Source organism: Vespa mandarinia, chromosome 7 (assembly GCF_050613455.1).
Source record: "Vespa mandarinia isolate Hongniang chromosome 7, ASM5061345v1, whole genome shotgun sequence".
NCBI lineage: Eukaryota > Metazoa > Arthropoda > Insecta > Hymenoptera > Vespidae > Vespa > Vespa mandarinia.
This window is the reverse complement of record NC_140816.1, coordinates 7,588,354-7,612,500: the sequence shown is the minus strand read 5'-3', so window position 1 is coordinate 7,612,500 and position 24,147 is coordinate 7,588,354. Positions and strand designations below refer to the sequence as shown.

The 24,147-nt window shown below is 28.6% G+C and overlaps 1 protein-coding gene across 2 annotated transcripts in view; it reads left to right on the top strand.

Moving 5' to 3' along the window:
* LOC118443444 (prohormone-1) overlaps positions 1-24,147 on the top strand; it is a 40,386-nt gene that overhangs the window by 13,073 nt on the left and 3,166 nt on the right. Inside the window, exons 1-2 of one of the 2 annotated variants that reach the window (XM_085658288.1) lie at positions 11,283-11,526; positions 18,365-18,485. In XM_085658288.1, coding sequence (XP_085514414.1) covers positions 18,375-18,485 — 111 coding nt within the window. In that variant the 5' untranslated portion in view covers positions 11,283-11,526; positions 18,365-18,374. Of the gene's footprint in view, positions 1-11,282; positions 11,527-18,364; positions 18,486-24,147 lie in introns of those variants that run through there. The other variant, XM_035870444.2, reaches the window with a different exon arrangement.

The window sequence follows — 24,147 nt, the reverse complement described above, 5'->3', positions numbered from 1 at the left end:
TCGTTGATACTTATTATATTCTTAAAAATTTGATAAATTATAACATATATATATATATATATATATATATATATATATATATACATGCATATATGTGATTATTGAGCTATAAATATTTTCAAAATGTTAAACTCGAATTGTTTATCAAAAATATCGGTAAAATCGATGAAATATTAGTCAGTTAATTGTTTATCAGTTTCCACAATCGGCTTATTAATTTTCGATTATTCAAATTTTCCCACTATTATTCATAATTCGTACTTGAAATAAAAGAATCAAACGGGAGGACAGCTTGCTTTCTCTCGTTTTTACCTCTATTAGTCGCGAATTCAAGGTTCTCTCCGTAATAACGTTCACGGCGAAATTACGATAATTCTCGTCGTTATAATTGGACTCAGCAAATCTGACGTGAATGTTGCGAATCGCTTAATTAAAAATGACTTTCATTGAAAACTCACATGAATGGTCATATTCTTTATGAATTTATAGTTTTGTTTCACGTTTAATCGTGAAAAATCGCGACGCGTTTATCTCCATTTCTAAATATATTTCTGTTCTTCTTTCCTGCTTTCATATCTACGTTAAATTTCGTTTCTATTTCTTCCTGATTTAGTCGTTTTTTTTTGTTTTTTTTTCTTTTTTTGTTTTTTTTTTTTTTGGTGAATCTTAATTGCGCAAATATTTTATTTAATTAAATTTATTTAAAAGGAAAAGAGAAAATTTAATTTAAAAGAAATAAAACCTTTATCAATCTTGTAATTATTTATTTATTTATTTATTTATTTATTTCTTCATTTATTTTCTTTTCCTTTTTTTCTTTTTCGAGAAAAACTGATCGTGCTAATTTTATGATAGACTCTCGAAAAGTATTGTTCTTCGACGTTAAAGAATCATACTCATTGACGGACCTTTTGCAAGGAAAGAAAAGAAAAAAAAAATCGATTTAATTAACAGAACTCTGCAGTCACGTACCGAGTCATAATTAAGGACTACATAATAACATTCCGTCCAGCTCGCTGTTTTACGTGACGAATTATTTCTTTTTCTCTTACTCTCTTTTCTTTTCTTTTTTTTCTCTCTTTCTCACTTTGTTCATCTCTTCAAACTTTTCTCGTTTCTTTTTTTTTTCCTTCCCTTCGTCATGTCTACCAGTCGTTCCCGTTGAATCCACGTTTAATAGACTTCGTAAACGAGCTGACCGTAAGAAGTAATGGATCGATTTCGATTACGATGGGATAATTCGATGTAAAAAACCACGAACGACAAATGAAACATCTTTGTTTCCGCGTGTTTTTTTCTTTTCTTCATATATATATATATATATATATATATATATATATATATATATATATAATAAAAATTGATAAATAAAAAGAAAAAAACCAAAATTTCATATGTATTATAAATTTATTAAACATATCTGTATAGAAATTACAAAAATTATTGAGTATAACATTTTTATTGAAAGAAAAAAAAAATATGTATATATATATACATGTATACATAGAAAGTGTAAAAAAAAAAATTTACATATAAGCTAAAAAGAATTTTTATATAGAAAATAAAAGAGAATTATTTACATCGTAGAATATGTAAAAAAAAAGAAAAAAAAAACAAAAAATATTTTCTTAATTAAATTACAAGATAAGACAAGTTAGAGGATACGAGTTTGATGAAAATAATCGAAAACTTGAAATCTCTTATTGATTTATTAATTTCGCTTAAAAGAATTTATGATTTTTCACGACTTAAGAGAAGTGAAACGGAGATAGATAGATAGATAGATAGATAGATAGATAGATAGATAGATAGATAGCTAGAGAAAGAGAGAGAAAGAGAGAGAAAGAGAGAGAGAGTAGTTGGAATTAAAATCATTAACGGCGCAGCACGTCGCTGTGCTGCTTTCAATTGGCGTCTGGATGCGAGCGAGAGAAGACGATGATTGGCGTTGTTCGCTAAAAATGATCGTAGGCGTGGTAAACGACGCAATAAAAAAAGGATGGCTAATTTATTACCACCCTGTACGGGTATCCTTTTCTCTCTCTCTCTCTCTCTCTCTGTCTCTGTCTCTCTGTCTCTTTCCCTCTCTTTAATATTCTCTTTACATAGATACATACGCTTATATACAATACGAGATATACATTATACGTGACATTTACTCTACGTATATTTCGATAAGATGAAATATAATTAATCAATCAATTGACGTCATTCTTATTAATTCGAAAATTATGAATTATATCGGAAGATTTCCCCCTTCCCCCCGCTATCCCTCTCTAATATCCCTACTATCGTGATTCGTTACACGTCAAATAGAACGAAATAGATCAGAAATGAAAATGAAAAAAAAAAAAAAAGAAAAAATAATGTAAATTTTATGAAAGATATTAAATCAACGAAATGATTTCTTCCAATTTTCCAATTAGATACTACGTAGTATTTATATAAGATATGAAAAGTTTAATTCTATTATAATTTATCGTTAATCCAGCTATCATAATGAACGATCAACGTCGTTTTTAGATACGAACCATTATATTTCGTTAAGAAAATGTTCGTTAAAAGTTTGCAAGAGACGATATAGAAAGAGAAAGTATCAGGGAAAGCTTATACACGACACTGTTAGTCAATCAGAATGACGGAGGTCGGTGTTTAGGATAATGGAAAGTTCGAAACGACGCGAAACGACGTAAAGGTTTCTCTGGTAGCACTCAACCACCTGCTGATATTTTCTATCTCTCTTTCACTCTCTTTCTTTATTTTCATGTCCTTTTTTTTTTCTTTTTTTTTTTTTTCGTTCTTCCTTTCTTTCTCCTTATTTCTATTATGTGAAAGGAGAACTATACGCGTCGTCGTCGTCGTCGTTGTCGTATTTGTTCGATTATATGTATTATGCGTGAATGCATTTCTTTCATTGTCTTTTTCTATTTTTAGGGTTTTTTTCCCCCCTCGCCTCCTTTTTTGATTAAATCTCGTGACGTTTATTTACTACTTTTATATTATTTTCTATTCGCAAATGTATTTGACACGTTTTACGATTTCATTATTTTCTTATGGAATATATTTGATTTAATGACGTATTTAAACACATTTTTATGTCACGTTGAAAAGGACAGTAAAATATTTCAAATTTATTTAATTATCTTCTTTATGTATATACTTATATACGTATACATATGTGTGCGTATATATATATATATATATATATATATACATATATATATATATATATATATATATGGATTTTTCTAGTTGATTATTCCATTGTCAGATAATATTTGAGATTTAAAACAATAAATTAAAAATATCGATTATTAAAGATCATATTTATATAAGGAGTATTAATATTTATTATACATATCTGAAATTTTATAAATATTATAATTTTTTATAGTAATATCAATCATCAATTTCTTAGAGAACGCATTATCAATAATTTTGTAACTTCAACAGAGTTCTATATTACCGATGATCGATAAAATCTTTTTACATTTACGTGCTCTCTCTCTCTCTCTCTTTTTCGAATATAAAAAGCTTTATCAGTCTAGCAATACCAATAATTCCTTTAGTTTGAAATTTGCAGAATAACTTTCGAGTATGTTATCCTTTGTAGGAAAAATGTCGAATAAGATAATTTCGAAGAATCTTCCGATATCGAGAAATTTATTGTGTCGATAAGGAGGAACAACCATTGAAGTAAAATTTTATTTTATTTGCTTTTTTAAATTCCACGTAATAAAAACATATAAAATATTTAATAATCAAAAGTTCATCGAAACGTTTCGCAATTCATATTTGTATCTCAAAATTTTCATATACAATAGTCGATATGACTATTTGCCTACTAATCGTTAAATTATTTCTCACATAATATGGTCGAATATAATTTCACAAAAAAAAAGAAAAGAAGAAAAAAAAAAAGAAAAAAGTAGGAAAAGAAAAAAATAAATTCTCTTTTTTTTGGAAAAAAATACATTTATTTTGGGAAGAAAAATATATATATATTTTATTTAAAAAGAACGTGTATGATTTATATTGTTTTTTTTTTGTGGACTAATGTGAGTCCATGCATTTTTGTAACCGTGTAAAAGTAGATAAAAACGTATGAATAGAGCATATTAAGAAAGCTGTGTAACTGCGAATATCGTATAAAAAAACAAAAAAAAAAAAGAAAAATACCGTGTGAAAAAGTTCCAGTACGTATTTCATTATAAACATAATGTCGTATATTAGCTTGCATGGAAGTGTAACAGGCGTGTATAATTCTGAGCTTCCATTGTTTGCGAATCTCTGTATTTGACATGTGTTTGTCCAAGTTTAACAAATACGCAAATTAAATGAATAAAATGCACGTTGCAGATAAATTGGCACGTAAATCGTTAATAAATAATGAAAATCTTCGCGTCGATTCATCGATAAAGAAAATATATCTCTATCGAATGGTCATTTAACTTTTTCCATGAAAAATTCTAACAAGAGCGAAATATTACGTTGACTATTAATCAAGACATCGTCAATTTTCTAATTTGATTATTTCTTTTTTTTTCCCTTTACCCTTTCAATTTGTTGCACTGTGTAAAAGGAAGATTTTCCTTTTCTTTATCATTTTTTGCTCCTTTTAAAATCTATATCTTGTTATCTGAGAAAATAAATGAAGAAAATTCTAAAGATAAATATGGGATAAAATAATGAGTAAGTTGTTTCATAAAAATTTTTCTTTTAGTTATACTCCTTCTGCGTAAAAATCTTGCATAATTTTATTCATATTAGCATTAATAAAAAAATGCATCGTGAGAGCGCGAATAAAGGACAAATATTATTTGACCATTATTCTTGGTCTATTAATCGTGTTGAATGTAAGAATAATTTCTATTGAAAAATTTATATTCTAAATTATTATTCGCGATCGATTTGTAGACATAATCATGAAACAAAGAGGATTGGATCAGTTGCATCCGATGATATTGCCAACGAAACTTGACAACAATACATACATGTGTGGATACGTCTATGTGTACGCATTTATCCACATACATACGTTGGTATTCCTGTCGTTACTATAAACATAAAGGAAGATAGTAAAGATTGTGTACAGTTCCTTCGCATTCAAGAATATTACTTGGTATCTTTCAGATAGTGTCGTTTCGTTCGTCTCCTATGATGCATCGATAACAAACGCCATTCAATTTTCCATCAAGGTTCTTAACTGATTAACAGTCTTATAGACAGCCAGAGAGAGAGAGAGAGAGAGAGAGAGAGAGAGAGAGAGAGAGAGGTTGAATATTAAAAAAAACTGTATAATAATAAATTTACGGATAAATTGTTTCATCAAAATATCCATAAAAGAAAATTAAATCGATCGCATGACATTCATTTTGTATATAAATAATTAATTCTTATATATATATACTTTCTTTTTCTTTTTCCTTTTTCTTTTATTAATGAAATAATTACTAATTAACGTTCTACAAGAAATGAAAAAAACATCCCATAAGTTGTATTCGCGTTAGTTACATATGTCCACTTAACGTTATCCATTGAACTATTTCAAAGGAGATAGGTGTTAGTAAATTTATATCGCGATAATCCTGTGAATGGATGTTTGAAATTACGCGGGGGGAAAGTGTACGACCGATAAAAATCACATTCACAATGTTTCGAAGCACATTCTTTTATCGTTTCGTCGTATCATTTTTTTCTTTTCTTTTCTTTTCCTTTCCTTTTCTTCCTTCTTTTTCGATACAATAAGAAAAAAGGACATTTTACATAATACACTTAGATGCATACGTGTGTCTAATAATAATGAAAATGAAATGAATTAAATATTAAATAAAAATATTAAATAAAAATATTAAATTATTTTGTAATTATAATGTATACATAAGTGCAGGTATATACAAATTTGATACAATTTTATAATTTATCTTTGATAATAGATAATTTGAAATTATCATTTTGTAATTACCGTTCGTTGGAATCTTTGACAGATCGTAAATTAAATAAAATAAGAAGGTTCGTTGATTTTCACCTGATTTCGATTGTTCGTCGATACTTCGATAGTTTGTCGGGGTTACTTCCTCCTGTCAACAAAATGTTCGAAACTTATCCTAAAGAAATCCATTATATTCGATCAAACTTTCACACTTCGACACTTACTCTCCTACAATCAATATTATCTATATTGCATATATATATATATATATATATATATATATATATATATGTGTACACATCCACATATTTATATAATAATAATTTACATAAAATGGTAATGAAGTACCGTTGAACTAATTGCTTGCATTTGATTTTCCATTTATTCGATAACCACGTATTGTGCTACTCTGAACGATCGTTCAAACATTATCTTCATTACATCACATAAATTAAATTTACCGATGATGAATTTAACGCAAATTTTAGTTAGTCCTGTCATAATCATCAAAACAATTTTGTTTTCACCAATGAAATACGTTTCACTTATCGACCAATATTTATATGCATATATACATATATATATATATGTCTTTTTTAAAAATTATCTTTAATAATTTCATTTGATATGTTTTTTTGTCCTTTTTTGACATACTGAAAGTTAAACGTATGAATTTCATTATTCATTCGGTGTTTCTCCTTTTTCTTACAAAGTTACTAAGAAAGGATGCACAAGATAAGAATGGAATTGATTAAAAATGCAAGAAAAAAAAGAAAAAAAATATAAGAACGAAAAAAAGAAATAGGAAGAAAAAGAGCGTTGGAAGAACGCGACCGTGCATATTTCTGTCTGCAAGTTCGTCATGCAAAAAATGAGGTACCAGATGTTGTGACGTGGAAATAGAAGAGAAATGTAGAGATATTAAAAATCTTGTACGACAAAAGTGCGAGTGTTGCCTTGAAAAGAGTAACGTGATATTAATTGCGCGTAAAAACGCTAACCATTCCAATTTCTGATAATTTTTATGTATTTACAAGAAAATAAAGAGAGAGAGAAACATAATCAAACGTCATTGATAATGATTTTTATTTGCAATATTATAGATTAATTTATTTAACAAAATTTTATAATTAATATTTTATTTTTTTTTATTTTCTATAATAATTGATAGAAACGTTTTATATAACCCCTAAAGATAGGCAATCTCACGGTCGATAGTTGCAATTACGAGCGTCACTTATCGATAGAATATATTTTCTTAAGCCCCCTTACAATGGCTACACCTTATTACACAATTGTACGTATGTGTTGCCTGTCTGTAGGGGCTCGGAAGAAAAACAATTATTAAGTTTATCGAGTGTTGAATACTTTTAGGCGTTAAATACATACTATAATTAATTATTACGAATAACGATGGTATGTTTTAAACGTATTAATCAATGAAGAATATGAAAAGAAAAAAAAAGAAAAAAAAAAAAAGAAGAACGTATTATTTATACGAAACTGTAATTGTATCCGTTTCTCTTCTCTTTCATCCTTTTAATATTTTGAATAATATCGATTAACAAGAAGTACAAAGTAATTAGAGTAGAAATAACGAAGGAGTATAAACAAAGGCATGCACATTCATTTAATTTTCATGGTTTGGACGTGTTTTCTTTGATAAGAGGATAGAAAAAAAAAGTGGCGTACAGTAAATATACAGAAGCGTTTCATAATTTACATCGTTTGGATTTATCATCTAAGGAAATATAAGTTTGCCTTGAACATTGGTTCAATATCTTGGAAAAGTATAATTTTCCGTTTATTTTTCTTTTCTCCTTTCATAATTTCTAATGAAGCGATAGATCTCTATAAGAATATTTTTTTTCTTTATTTTCCTTTTTTGTTTTCCCTCTTTTCTTTTAAGATAAAAAAATGTCTCCATATTTATCATGAACTAACGTATAAGTTTCTTTGGTCGATACAACTCTCAATTTTTCTTTCTTCCTTTCTTTCTTTCTTTCTTTCTTTTCTTTTCTCTTTCTGTTGTTTCTAACCTTTAAAGAAATAAAAAAAAAGTAATGTTTCGATTGCGAAGAAAATTGTAAAGTCTAATGTGAAAAATGAATCGAGTTGGTACATGGACTTCAAAGTCTCTTGTAAGAAATGCGGTGTAGTACGATGTTTCGACTTTATGACTCGTAAACGGCTCATATTTATTTTTCATAAAGAAGTAGGATAAGGAGAAATAGAGAGAGAGAAAAAAAGAGAGAAAAAAGAGAGAAAAAGAGAGAGAGAGAGAGAGAGAGAGAGAGAAGCAGACGAAAGTTTTAAAAGTAACATCCACTGCGAAATTTTCGTATCCTCTCGTTTTTCCTATCCTATATTTACAACGTTGGAACATCTGAAATCGATATGTTGTTGTATCGTAAAAAAGTAAAATAAAGAAAAAATAAAAAAAGAAGATAGATAGATAGATAGATAGAGAGAGAGAGAGAGAGAGAGAGAGAGAGAGAGAGAGAGAGAGAAGAATTAACGATAGAATTCTAGAGGTAGTTAGTTTATTAAAATTCTTTTAATTTGAGTATACGTATTAAATAAAAGTTAGATATTCTTAGTTGATTATTACATAACTACGAGAAATGTTACAATTTGATTTTAAGTAGTACAAGTAGAATTGCGTTAATGTTATTATAATAATGTTATACTTCTCTCTCTCTCTTTCTCTCTCTCTTTTTACTTATTTATCTATCTATCTATCTTTTTTTCCAATTCTGTTTACGATATCCCGTTAGAAAAGAGAAGAGTCGTGTAGAAATTGAACGACACCGAATGAAAGAACCAGATTTAAGGTATAAAATAGGAAACGTGTGGAGTGAGAATGAAAGAGAGAGAGAGAGAGAAAGAGAGAAGGAGAGAGAGAGAGAGAAAGAGAGAAAGAGAGAAGGAGAGAGAGAGAGAGAAAGAGAGAAGGAGAGAGAGAGAGAAAGAGAGAAAGAGAGAAGGAGAGAGAGAGAGAGAGAGAGAGAAAGTAATCCACATCAAGATTTAAATCACCCTTCCAAAGTAAACCATCAAGATGGCGAGATGGAAGACGTTATTTGATCTCATTTCACAAAGATTCGTGAAAAGTAACATGGATATGTCTTTATCATGCTTTGGGTGTTATGCGAAAAGATATACATAAACGATTAGTCGATTGATTTTTAGTTTAAGATTCTTCGATCTATCGATCTATGGATATATATATATATATATATATATATATATATATATATATATCTTTACATGTACATATCTTGGATGTAGTTTAAAAGGATTTAAAAAATGTATGAACTTGCTTATCGGTTCTTTCAAAGGCTTTTGGAATGGATGGAATTTTTATGTGCACGCACGAGAGAATAACAATTTAACTTAGACATATGGAAAATAGAAAAGGACGTGTTTGAATATTCGTTATCAGCTGATATGAAAAATAATATATATGGCTGGCACGATATCGTTAGCCAAGAAAAATGGAGAAAACTGAAGAAAAAATGAAACATTATGTGTAGAGTGATGAAAATAGGGTGCCAGTAAGATTGGAAGGACAAGAAATTGACGTTATTTTGTTTCTCCCTCGTTTTGTAGAGGGTGAAAAAAAGGTTATGTAAAGGTAAACGATGTATATGTATATGTATATTTATGGACGTACATGTATATTCATATATATTTACGTCGATATATGTACGTATACTTAATTTGATCGTTTGCAATTTGATCGAGGAGATAGATAAAATTACAAAAAAAAAAAGAAAAAAAAAACCGAAAAAAGAAAAACAAAAACAAAACAAAAAACGTATTTTTAATTTTATTTATATATATATATATATATATATATATATATATATATATATTTATCAGGAGATATGTACGAGTCAATAATATTTTTTTTTTGGTGAAAGAAAAAACAAAAATATACAAAAAAAAAAAGAGAAGAAAAATTTACTATGACATTATCAAATCGAATGAGAATTCTTATGTAATTTCATTCACAAATTCGTGATATAATACTGATTCATTAAAAGAATAAAAATGCGTAAGGAGGAGGAATAAAAAGTTAAACAGACAGAACGAGAGAGAGAGAGAGAGAGAGAGAGAGAGGGAAAGAGAGATAAATGCAGTGTGTAAAGTAATGAGCAGAACAAAGTGCACAGTGGAAATCGTATTAGCGTGCGAATGAAAGCTTTCGGTCGTGTTAGTCGGAGTTAGAATCCTTTTTTTTTCCTTTTCTTTTTTTTTTTTTTCCCCATGTCAAAACGTGCAGCAATAAGTAACACACAAGTAATCTTTTTCTTTCTTCTTTTTCTTCTTTTTTCTACGTATGTTTGTTCTAAGTAGAAACAAGGAGTAACAACTATTCCAAAGGAATGAAACATCCTACTCTTGCTCTCCAGGGTTCGTCTGTGTTCTTTCGAAGAGGGGAAAAAAAAAAGAAGAAAAAAAGAGAAAAATGAAAAAAGAAAGAAAACAAAAAAAAAAATAAATGGAAGGAAATGAAAAAAGGAATAAAAAATGAAACAAAACAAAGGAAAAAATGACAAACAAAAGAAAAGAAAAGAAAATAAAGCGAAACGAAATAGGACAAGTTAAGTTATGCGAGGATATTCTTCTGTAGAGGAAAATTCCTAAGGTGTCTTATATTTTTCTTATTCATTTTTCCTTTTTCTTTTCTCTTTCGTAGAAAAGAAAATTTCAGATTTTTCCGATGAGGATCAATATCCATGAATTAGAAAAAGAATAAGAAGAAGAAGTAGAAGAAGATGAAATAGAAAAAGAAAAAAGGGAATTAATTAAATGAAATAATACAAATCTTGGGATAAAGAGGAAAATAGGAATATGACAAATATGATGTAAACGGATTTATGATTCGACAGATAGAGATGCGCGTGGATGAAACAAGTTAAATCCACCTCTCACAGAGTATATATAGGGATAGTTCGAGGGAGAGTTAGATCGAGGAGGTATCCTGTTGCTTCGGATGCCGTTGTGCCAAGTCAGTAGCTACGAAGAGGATTCGTTCTATAGCATGTCACGTGAAACATTCCGTTAGGGGTGATAGGATGTAGTGGGGTGACAAGGAGTACAGTGGTAGTTATGCTAGTGGTGGTAGTGGTGGTGGTGGTGGTAGTGGTGGTGGTAGTGGTGGCGTTGGTGGTGGTGATGGGTGGTAGTTGGGTGGTGATAGTGGTGGTGGTAGTGGTAGCTAAAGAGGGAGCAAAATAGAAGAGGTTGAGTTTTTCATCTCCCCCACCTCGGCTGTATCCTGGAGATATAAAGTGATCGCGTACACGCTCGAAGCACAGTCATTCCGACATTGAGACTCAGAACAGTACGGTAGTACTTACAGTTTAGTACGCGATTATTGTTCGATTATAAATCGTAACTTTCTTCTTCTTTCTTTCTTTCTTTTTTATCTTTGATTCTTCTTCTATTACGAGAAAGAAAGAGATAAATAGACAGATAGATAGATAGATAGAGAGAGAGAGAGAGAGAAGAAGAGAAAGAGAGAGAAAGATTGACCAATTTAAATTCGTTTTTCATTTTCATCGAGGAAGACAACAAAACTCAAGGTATAGATTTATTATTGATATAATATTACATTAATTTCGAGCGATATTAATCTTTTTCGTTGTATGCATTATTTATGTGTTTTTTTATTCTTTTTTTTTTCTTTTTTTTTTTTTTTTTTTTTGCATCAATTTCTTTTTACGAAATGTCATACTTCCACTTTTATCGAGCGTACAATAATCGTCGTGGATCATGCCGCGGGGATCGACTTTCGATCGATCTTTCGAAATGATTTGAAAAAAAAAAATGAGAAAAAAAAGAAAAAGAAAAAAATACAGAGAGAATATTGAAACAGGTTTAATAGCCAAGTGACAATATCGTTTACGGGTGAGAGTGTTAGAAAGAGAAGGAGAAAAAGATCGACGAGTTTTGATTACGTTTTTTTTATTTTTTATTTTTTTTTCTTTTTTTCTTTTTCTTTTTAGCAATACTCGAGATATAATATTACACTAATCGTTTAAACTATTGATTTGACTCATAGATCGACGTTTGATCGATATTGGGGATGATTTGAAAATACAAAAAGAAAAAAAAAAAGAGAGAAAATTAAAAGAAAAAAAAAAGGTAAAGAAAAAAGGAACATTGAAATACGAAAATTGTTGGATTTAATAAATAATTGATACGTTTAATCAATGTTCATGTGGTTAAGATAGAGAAAATCGTTAAAAGAGAAAGAGAGATAGAGAGAGAGAGAGAGAGAGAGAGAGGGAGAAATAAGTAGACAAGGAAATGAACTTTTTAATTGTTCATCTTTACCACCCCTCGTTCCCTTTTTCATTTCCAACTATCAAGAGTTTTGTAAAAGATAAATGAAAGGTATATAAGATATCGTATTTCTTAGAACTGATTGATAATACATTTTCGTTAACTGATGAATATTATTTTATCCCAGATAGCCATGAACTCTTTTTTTAATTGTAAATATAATACGTGACTGAAGTAAAAAAAAAAAAACATTATTATTATAATTATTATTATATTATTTTTTGTGTTTTTTTTTTTTTCTATTTCATTTTCATTTTTTCTTTTTCGTTTTCTTTCTTCGCTCTCGTTTTTTATTCTTTTATCTTCCCTCTTCTTTTATTATTATTACATATAAAAGTTTGCAGGACTTTGAACGTTTTGTTCTTCGTTTTTTTTTTTTTTTTTTTTTCTTTTTTCTTCTATTTTCTGTCTTGGAGAAAAAGCAATGCAGTTTGGTGTCCTTCCACTTCAATTACGTTATTCAATTGATTGAGAAATACGACGACCGTCCTCTCCTCAAACTTCTTGTTCGTTTCTCGAGTTAGCGCTCATTTTATCCAATGAGAAATTATTATGAAATAATTAAATGGATTATTATAATTATATATATATATATATATATTATAACTTTTGTATGATCAACTTTTTTTCTTTCGTTTTTCCTTCCTTTTCTTTCTTCCTTTTTTTTCTCGAATTAATTATAATATAAATTAATACAATTTTAATTAGATGAACAAATCATTTTTCAATTAATATATATATATAAATGTTTAATTTGATTTATTTCAAATAAAATAATAGAAAAATATTTATGAATAAAAAAGAAAAAGAAACAAAAAAAAAGAAATGAAAAAGAATGAAAGGAAGGAAAAACGAAAAAAGAAAATAGAGAAAAGGGAAAAAATGTCTTTATCAAGGATATTCTCTGGTGACATTATTATTTGATCTGAAGGATCGAAAACGCGAGATAAGAGCGACATTCGTGCACTTAAGATCTATATAGGATCTTTCTATATAGTTATTATCAGATACACCGAGAAGGTCTTTTATCGTTTATACTGTTGGAAATCGATTATGAAAGAACGTAGCACGGTTATGGAGTACTAGTCGATGTGGGAATACGATTTTAATGTTTACCGATCGATTCGATATATCTCTTCTATAAAGTGGTTACTATCAATTTATTAGTGGCAAACATTTGCATTCAATATTTTACCTCAAGCGAGTCGAATCAAATCGAATCGAATCGAATCGAATTGAATTTTTGGAGAGTGCAAAAAAAAAAGAATGAGGGAAGAAATTATCAAAAAAAAAAAAAAAAAAAAAAAAAAAAAGAAACGTTCGCGCGTTAATCGATTTATGCGAAATTTTTGTTATATTTATTTGATAGAGATTGTAAAAATTTTCTTCGTTTGTTTATCGTTAAAAGAATTTTTTTTTTCTTCTTTTTTTTCCTTAACAAAGAAACAAAAGCTCGAAAGATTGGAAGGAGTTTTTTGTTTTCACACGAAAATTTTTACATTACCTAAAATAAAGTTTTTACTTTTCAAAAGTTCATTTCCCTGTTCTTTTTTTTTTTTTTTTCCTTCGAAGAAAAGAAAGAAACGAAAAAGGAAAGAGATTGTTCGATTCTCGAAAGAAAAACTTCATTTGCAATGAAACAAAAAAAACATTTCGTACGAATAAAATTAATGAAAATTCCTAGTACATATGTTACTATTGGATCTTATATTATGGTCATTTTTTTTCTTTCTTTTTATTTTTTTTTTTTTTTTTTTCTTCACTTCTGTTATAACAGACATACACTCATTGCCTTGTAAAGGGCTTGTGTCCGTCAATCAAACTCACGTCGTATTACCTACTTCGTTCACCCTTAGGAAAGCATTATACATATATATATATATACATACTTTGGACTTGGGAGGGATTCGTGGTTGGTTCGTTCGTTGATATTGCATCGACTAAAGGAAGGAAGAAAGAAAGAAAGAAAGAAAAAAAGAAAAAAAATGGAACTTCGTATAAGTTTGACGTTTTCCTCGAGTAATAAGGAAATGATGGATAAGCATGGACGATTGAACAAATATTTGTTCAGTATTTAAATCTTTACCGAAGCCCCATATAATACGATTTACACGAAAATTCTAATGGATTTTTTTTTTCTTTTTTTTCTTTTTCTTTTTCTTTTTTCTTTCTTTTTTTATTTTTATTATTATTATTATCACCCAAATCGTTCACTTTAATAAATAATGACAATTAACGAACGAATAAGAGAAATAAAAGAACATCGTTAATGTTGAACTTTTGAATTTGAAATGTTCTTTTTTTCTTTTTTTTTTTAAATTTTGTTTATATGAATTTACATAATACAAATGTTTTCGTTAATTTTCTACGCGCATTTTCCTCTATTGTAAGTTTTCAATTAAACTTTCCATAATCTTTGTTCGGCAAAGCATAAGACGATGAATAGTTTCGCATCGTAGTTTCGAACCTTCGCGATTATATTATTCGATAGTTCAGGAAAGTTCGATTAAACGTGTAATGCTCATCAACGAGGATCATCGTTTATCGTTGTTAACAACAATAAATAATATCGAACGACGGTGTATCGAACGTTCGGGAATAAAGACTTCGGAACTATCATCGACGGTATTGAAAATTAACGCGAATGAGAAAGAACGAGAAAAAGGATGAACGGTACGAGAAAAGTTAGAGAGATGAAGTATTCGAAAATTTTCAACTTTCAAGTTCGTTCCATTGAATTCTTTATATCTCCTTTCTTTTCTTTTTTTTTTTACGATTGCTAAAAAAGAAATTCAGAAGAAACCCCCCCCCCCCCAAAAAAAAAGAAAAAGGACACGAAGAAAAGGAGAGAAAAATTTTATTCAACTTTCGCGATATATAATACGTGTGATCGTTGAATCTGAATTAAATGCTTGTGTTTGACAAAGAAAAAAAAGAAAAAACAGTAAAAAGAGTAAAAAATTATTATATTGAACAATATATTATCTTGAAAGACAAACGATTATTAAATTAATTAATTACCGATTAATTTTTTGAGACATAATACGCGCGATCATTGATTCGTGCTATCAATTTATTCAATCGATTTAACTAATCGATTAATTCAATTGAATGTGACTTCATTTATTTGGTTTGATAAAGAGGACATTGGTTTTTAATAAAAGATACGTCCTCTGTTCTGGTTTATCCATTTGTATTGAATTATTATTTGTCGAATGCAAGTTAGTAATGGTTAAGCGTCCATTCAGATTGGATTTATTTATTTCGAGAGGAAAAAAAAAGCTACGAAAGGAAAACACATCGACGATTGATCGATCGATCGAACTATTTCAAACCAATCATGAAATTCTTCAATTATGAAATGTCAAAAATTAAATGTCGATTTTCTTCCTCTCTCTCTCTCTCTCTCTCTTTATTTTTTTTTTTTATTTTTTTTTCGAAATTGTTCGACATTAAATAATTTTCTTCGTCTTTTTTCTTTTTCTTTTTTCTTTTTTTTTCCACTTTATACCGACTTAGTTAGATTACGATGGTATATTTATTCTCGAGATCGAAACGAAAATGGCAAGATAAAAAAGAAATCTATTAGAGATGACGGCTAAGCACGATTAGATTGCTAGCTCGTTTCATACCGATACGTTTTCTCTTTATATGTTGACGTTTTTCTAATAGAAGGATAGAGAAAAGAAATAGAGGGCAAGAGAAAGAGAGAGAAAGAGAGAGAAAGAGAGAGAGAGAGAGAGCGGAAGAGGGAGAGAGAGAATTCCTATCCTTTTTGCAGGAAGCTTTAAAAGCTCATGTAAGCAGCTTTACGGCTTGATTAAGGACGACCATGAAAGGAGAAAGAAAGAGATAGAAATATAGAAGCGAAAGAAAAAAAAACAGAAACGAGAAAGAACGATTCCAAACCTTTTAACATGTCGACGGAAATATGGACTCTTTGAAATTCGTTTAATATTGGAGAAAGAAATTTTAAATTCGCACTTTTTTTTCGGACGGACGTAGCGTAGCTTAAAAAGAAAAAAAGAAGAAGAAAAAAGGAAAGATCTTTTTTTTATATATATATATATATATAAACCCCTGCGCGTATGTTACATTTTATGACATACCTGTAAGTGCAGGTTGCCTAGCATTAGGGGCCGAGAAAAATGTCATTTATCGATAAACTATATACGAAAATCTTATTATCGACACGTTATATCGAATATTGTCGTTCTTAATATTGATACGATTAAGAGAGGATACAATAAGCGGATATACAATTGATTAATAAAATATAGACTATTTGGAAAAAAGAAATAAATTGATCGATGTTAAGGAAGATTAAATTTTCAATTTAAAAATTCATAAGAATTAAACGAATGTGAATTATAAAGATATACCAGTTGACGTATTCGAGATGAATGGAAATAATTCAAAACCACGTTCATTATAAAAATTTGATTTGACGTTAACATTATCGACAGGCAAAATATTTTTTTGTTATCGCGGGGAGGAAAAAAAAAAAAGAAAAAAAAGAAAAGAAAATGGCGAAGAATTCGATCTGTATAAATTATATATATATGTGTGTGCGCGTGTATATTTTTTATTTTTTTTTTTTTTTACCAGTTTGATACGAATTAAATTTCGTTATCTTTCGTTCGATCATTCGTTTTATTCTTTTTTTTATTTTCTATTCATTTATTTTGTTCCTTTAGTCTTTTTTCTTTCTCTTTTTTTTGCTTTTTTTTTCTTTTTCTTTTTTTTTTCTTTTTTTGTATACAAAACTTTAGTAATCATTACACGTAGTATCTGTACGTACGTACATTATAAATCTATGAATTCGATATCATATTGGAAACTGATAAAAATGCTGAACGACAACCTATTCATATTTACAAGCATACACGTATGTAGTAGTTGAAATGATTCTGTAATATATACATATACATACATACATACATGCATGCATATCTATATGCATATCTACATCCATACATATATGCATGCGTATATACATGCGTGCATATATATATATATATGTACATTTACATATATACATCTATACATCCATATACAAGTACATACATACGTATTTATATATATATATATATATATATATATATATACGTACATACATATATGCCTATGTATATGCATACACAAAAGCTTACAAAAATATTCATATAATATCTTATAAAAACATGAAAGTATTACCACATATATATATATATATGTGTGTGTGTGTGTGTGTGTGTGTATGTATGTATGTATGTATGTATGTATATATATATATGTATGTATATGTATCAGTACGAGGAAGAAAACATTTTCGTTTTGTTCGATATCAGTGGGATATAACAAAATGATATCGTTTATGGGAATAAACTTTGTCCCTTTTCTCCACCCTTTTTCGCCCTATCCCTTTCTCTCTCTCTCTCTCTCTCTCTCTCTCTCCATCTCTCTCTATTTCTATTCTTTTTTATAGCTGCCAGTAGGAGATCGTAACGACGCATTAACGAAGGTCTTTGACAAAAATCACGCTGAGTCGGAAAAAGGTCTCACCTAAATCGTTGGTGATAACCTTTTAAGCCCGTTAATAATGTTTCTATTCTTTACTTTTTCTACTTTTTCTTTTCTTTTCTCCTCCTCCTCCTCCTCCTCCTCCTCCTACTCCTACTCCTTTTCCTCTTTCCTTTTTTTTTTTTTTTATGCAATTGGAAGAGGCCAATTAAAATTGCTCGCTTAAAATTCACGTTCTTTATGGCATTTAATATATATATATATATATATATATATATATATGTAGTATTTGTTCATTCATAATTCGTAAATATTTCTCTGTAAAAGATTAATTCGAGAGATTTCATTGATAAATCTTTGAAAACTCGAGATATTTGTTTGTTTTCTTATTTTATATTTTCCTTTTTATTTTCATCTATTTTACTTTTTTTCTCCATCTTTTGTTTTTTCCATTTTTTGTAAACGCAATACTCGTCGAAGTCGTTGAATATGTGAAATGATTTTTAGTGAGATGTATATCGTCGATCGATTAAATTTCACTGTTTTTTTATCTTTTTTTTTTTTTTTTTTCAGAGAAAGAAAGATGCAGTCGCTACGGGGTGCAGTAATATTGACGATGTTCTTGATCGTTATGATTGGTTGGACTACGGCGATACCAACACCCGAAAAGGATGTACTTTTGAACGACGTAGACGTGAGTGTGATCTTTTAATAAAAATTCATATTAATTACTTTCAAACGATTAATATAAAGTTTTATCACGTTTAATCACTTTAATCGAAGATTTTTATATCAGAGAAAAGAAAAAGTATGCGAGTTATCTCTAGGATAAGTTATTCCCTAGGATAATATTTTTTCTAGGCGAGCGAAAATTAAAATGGCTCGGAAAATCATAGTTAAGAGTCAAATACAAAAATATATATATATATATTTTTTTGATTAAAATATTTTTTATTTTATTTTTCATTATCTCTCTCTCTCTCTCTCTCTCTCTATATATATATATATATATATATATATATATATATATACATAATCACTATTAGTTTAATAATTAAACGACAAGTATAATTGGCACAAATTGTAGATGAGTTTCGATCGAAAGTATTTAACGTATTGCTTTGAAGAAATAGATCTATTTGAAATAACAAAAATCGAAATGAAAGAAAAGAAAGAAAAAGAGAGAGAGAAAGAGAGAGAGAGAGAAAGAGAAAGAGAAAGAGAAAGATTAAATAATCGAACGAACGAATGGAGACGCAATCCCGCGTTCCGTTTGATATTTCAATGAAAAAAAGAGAGACAAAGAGAGAGAGAGAGAGAGAGAGAGAGAGAGATAGAGAGAAAGAGGGAGAGATAGATAGATAGATAGGTAGAAAAAGAGATAGAGACAGAGAGAGAGAGAAAGAGAGAGAGTGAGAGAGAGATGTATATAATCTATTGGAGCATATTTAAATGACAAAAGTAAAACGAGTAGCTTTAATGAGAAGCAAGACTTTAATGAGAAGACCTTTTACGAAAAATGAATAAATATATACATGCATACGTATATCATATAACAAGAAGTTAATGTTTACTTGGTAGAAGTTAATCAAGTTACTTTTATCGATTAAATTCTTTAGTTGGATCTAAAAAAAAAAAAAAAAAAGAAAAGGAAAAAGAAAAAAGAAGAAAAAGATAAGCCATGCTACTTTTTACGAGTTCTCTATCCCTGTTTATTTACGATTATGGGGATATGTTTGATGATATTTCGATATTTCCTATCGTAATAATCGATATTCCGTATTATATCTTCGTTTCTATCTATCCATCTATCTATCTCATTCTCTTATTCTCTCTCTCTCTCTCTCTCTCTCTCTCTCTCTCTCTTTATCCTTATAAACGATATATTTATTTGTTTATAATTTATCGAATGTCCTTCACGAAATAACAAGATCAAACGATTTTATCTAACTTTAATCGTTAAAATCGAATTGAAGGATTAATAATAAATTTGATAATTAATTAGTGATTTTAATAATGAACGTTATCTCAACGAAATTATTTTACACACACACACACAAATATATATATATACATATATGTGTGTATAATTGGTATATATAATATATTGCATATCTCATTGGTTTTAAAGATTGTTCGTAATAATTTTATTATTATCTATTATCTATTATCTATTATCTTCGTTTTATTTATTAATCACGTCATTGTATTTATCTCTCTCTCTTTCTCACATATACACACAAAATTAAATTAAAATATGTTAATTCTATGTTCGTGTGTGTGTGTGTGAGAAACAGAGAGAAAGAGAGAAAAATATATATATATATATATATATATATATATATATATATAATGATTTTATCATCCCGTTATCAACAATATCCTTTTAATATTTTTTTGATCGTTTCTTAGAATTTCTTTCGATATTACGCATGAAAGAGCTCGAAAAAATGAATCTTTTTGACTGGATATCTGTTTAAAGAAAAAAAAAAAAGAAAAAAAACAAAAAGAAAATAGATAAAAGAAATGAGGGATATAGAAACCTGTTGCATGGATTTTATAAAGAGAGAGAGAGAGAGAGAGAGAGAGAGAGAGGTAGAGAGTAAATCTCTGCATTCACTCTTTGTCGTGACTCAATTTCACTGATATATACGTGTATATATTTTTTTTTAAAAGAGTAACTTTTTATCGCCATAGAAAAAGAAAAAGAGAGAGAAAGATAGAGCTCTTTGGATGAACGACGAGGCATTGAGTTATAAACGTGAATCACGTTTTTGTGCACGAAAGCATGTACGATTTTACGTTGTATATTATAAGAATTTATTTCTTTCTCTTCTTTTTTCTTTCTTTCCTTTTTTTTTTTTTTTTTTTTTTAATTGACAATTGAAAGATAAAAAAGAAAGGGGAGATTCAAAAAAAAAAAAAAGAAAAAAAAATGAAAACCGTACGGTCTTTCCTCTTTTGAAAATGGTTTTAAAGGTAGCCACAAAAATTGCGATTGATTTTTGTCTCTGTTTTTGTTTTTCCAATCAATTCATTCCATTAAGTGACAAGAAGAAAAAAAAAATCGGGATACCTTCGATCTGGGAAAAAAGTTTTTTGGAAAAAAAGAAAAAAAAGGAAATAAGAATTTTATTTATTTCGTAATTAATTATATACTTATGTATGTATGTATGTATGTATGTATGTATGTACGTACATACGTATGTATATATTAATATTCTACAAATACAGATGAAATGATCGAATTTACAAGCTGACGCAAAGCACTGATAGTGGATTAAATATATACGTGCAATTTGGAAATATGACCTTTTACGTATTAAAAGCAACCAGGAGATTCATGTAGCACGTAACGTAATTTCCTGCGGCAATGCAACGGACTTCTTCTTTTAATTAGTTACACCATTGATATTTTAACTTCTTTGTTAATTGAACTACTAATTTTACGCGTCAAACACGTCATAGAAACTTTGTTCGTCCCTTATAATCGTGTACCATATAATTTTGTCACTTTCGATTGAAACCACAAAACGATTATCTATGTCTATCAAATTTGCGTAGAGTATTTCCCATTTACGCTATTTCTCTATTTCTCTCTCTCTCTCTCTCTCTCTCTCTTTCTCTGTTTGTCTCTGTCTCTCTTTATTTTCGAAGTACTGTCATTTGGGAAATACGAAAAGTGGTTTACCGCGTTTGCTATCGTATTTGTACAACATCGAGATTGTTATCGTTCACATCGCACGAAATGATTGCTCTCCCTCGTTCTCTTTTTTCTCTCTTTCTCTCTCTCTCTCTCTCTCTCTCTCTCTCTCTCTCTATCTCGAAATTATTATTTAATTATTCAAATCCTATGATAAATTAATGAGAAGAATTAATCCATAGGAAAGATACGAAATCGCGTATAATTATTGTATGGAAATATTTTGAGTACAAAATTAAAAAAAAAAAAAAAAAAAAAAAAGAAAACAAAAATTAGAAAACAAAGAAAGCTAAGTTAAAAGAGTTTATTAATAAAATATTAAAATTTTATTTCATCGCTTTTCTTTCTATCAATGTGATATAACATAGGTGTTGACATAATCGTATAGATCTCTTTGAGACGAATCTTCAATATGAATCTTCTGAAAATTGCGGATTGAATAATATTTTTTCTTTCTTTTTTTTTTTTTTTTTTTTTTTTTTTTTAACAGGATCACCTTCAAAATTTAACGAACGAATAAGATGACAGGAAAGATTCATTCCTGGGCACGTACTTACATTTTTACTTTTTTACTTATCTTAAGGCTATCGTGCAATCACGCAAAGGTATTGTCTTTGAAAGAATTAATTTGGACGAACACTGAGTTTATACTTTTTGTCAATAGAAATTGCTTTTCTTCGTACAGATAGAGTAATATTTTATTTTAGTTTATCTAGAATAACTTTTTGTAGAATTCGTTGTTTTTACTGCTTTTTTTTTTGTTTTTTTTTTTTTTTTTCTTTTTTCGTGGGGTTTTTTTTTTTTTCTTATACCACATGATATAGATCTCATCTTTCAATGGTCACGAGCATATTCGAGTGTTAGAAAAATTAGAGATTAAATAATTTTGTAAAAAATGTTATCACGATGTTATTATGATGATGTTAGCAAGATTATTTAACACGGAAATGAAAGAAGGTATTTAAAAAAAAAAAAAAAAAGAAAAAAAAAGGGAACAAAGAAAGAAAGATAGATAGAAAGAAAGAAAGATTACACCAAGAACGTGTTACGGCATTTTTTACGTAACATTTCCCGTAAGGGATGAAATCGTAGTAGAATATTAAAGATTGAATTCGATTTCAATAAATCAAACGTTCGTTATATAAGAAAATTAATATTTCATTTCGCTTCTGATTATTCCCAAGGTAATATTGTTATAGTTTTCTTTAATAAACTCCAGAATGTTTTATTTTTTGATATCAAAATAAATATAAAAAAAAATATCATAATTTCATATGTATAAAAAAAAATTTCATAATTATAAAATCTAATAAAAAAATTTCATAAATATAAAAAAAAATATCAAAAATATCACGCGCTCGCGTGAGTGTATATAGAAATATGTTCAATCGATTTTGTTCATGTTTCTCCTATTATATCGCATATGAAGATCGAACTTTGATCAGAGATCTCTTCAATTTTTTTTTTCTTTTTTTTTTTTTTTTTTTTTTTGATTTATTTGACAGATATCGTATTTTTTAGGTTACAATCTTCTTTCTTTATTTTTTTTTTTCCTTCTCTATTTATTTTTCTTTTTATTTCGGACTAATAATCCTGCGAATTAAATGCTCGTAGTATATATGAAGGTCCAAAGGGAAGTTCCACAAAAAAAAAAAAAAAAAAGAAAAAAAGAAAAAAAATAGAGAAAAAGATAAAGAGAACAGAAGATCCAGGAAACAAGAGAAATGCCGGTTTGACGTTTATAAGCACGTTGAAATTAATGTTTACATGAAAATCGGATGGACGTCTGTTAAAATTTGATTATCCACTAAGACGGGATTATCGGTTATCGAATCAACCACGAGTTCCTTTAACTTCCGGCATTTTCATTTTTATTTCTTCTCTTTTTCCTTTTTTATCGCCCTTGAAACGATTGCACTCGAACGATCAGAAAATTTTTCAAGTATGAAAATGCAAATGGTGAAATCAAATCGACCTTACGAGATCTCTTCTCCTCCCCTTTCTCCTTCTCCCCCTCCTTCTTCTTCTTCTCTTTCTTTTTCTCGAGTTTCAGTATACAATCCATTTGTTATAATATACTATTAAAAAAAATTATATAATTACATTATATATATATATATATATTTCTTTCTCTCTTTTTTATTTTTTTTTCTCAAATATTGCAACCTAAGGCAAAGTTAGAAAATGTCAGGCTATATAATCTAAAGTAAAATCTACGAAGCTTTTACAAAATACTGACTCGACGTTCGTTTTGCTGATCTCGTTTAAGAAAAAATTCCGATTAAATGTCTCCCTACGGGATATATATATATATATATATATATATATATATATATATTTAGAAAAGTTTCGTTGCTTATTTGATAAATGTCGAGAATACACGAAGTTAGAATTTTGCTAAATGAACATGATGCTAAACAAATTAAAGGGAACAATAAAAAACGAAGAAGAAGGAGAGAGAGAGAGAGAGAGAGAGAGAGAGAAAAGAAAAAGCTGAAAGTAACGAAACGTCATGAACAATCGACGTAATCGATCTCCAAAGCTTGTATCGTAGAAAAGTCGATACGGAACGTTTCAACTGGTTCCAACTGTCGATATATTTTATGAATTCATGCAAGAGAGAAAAAAAAGGAATAAGAGAGAGAGAGAGAGA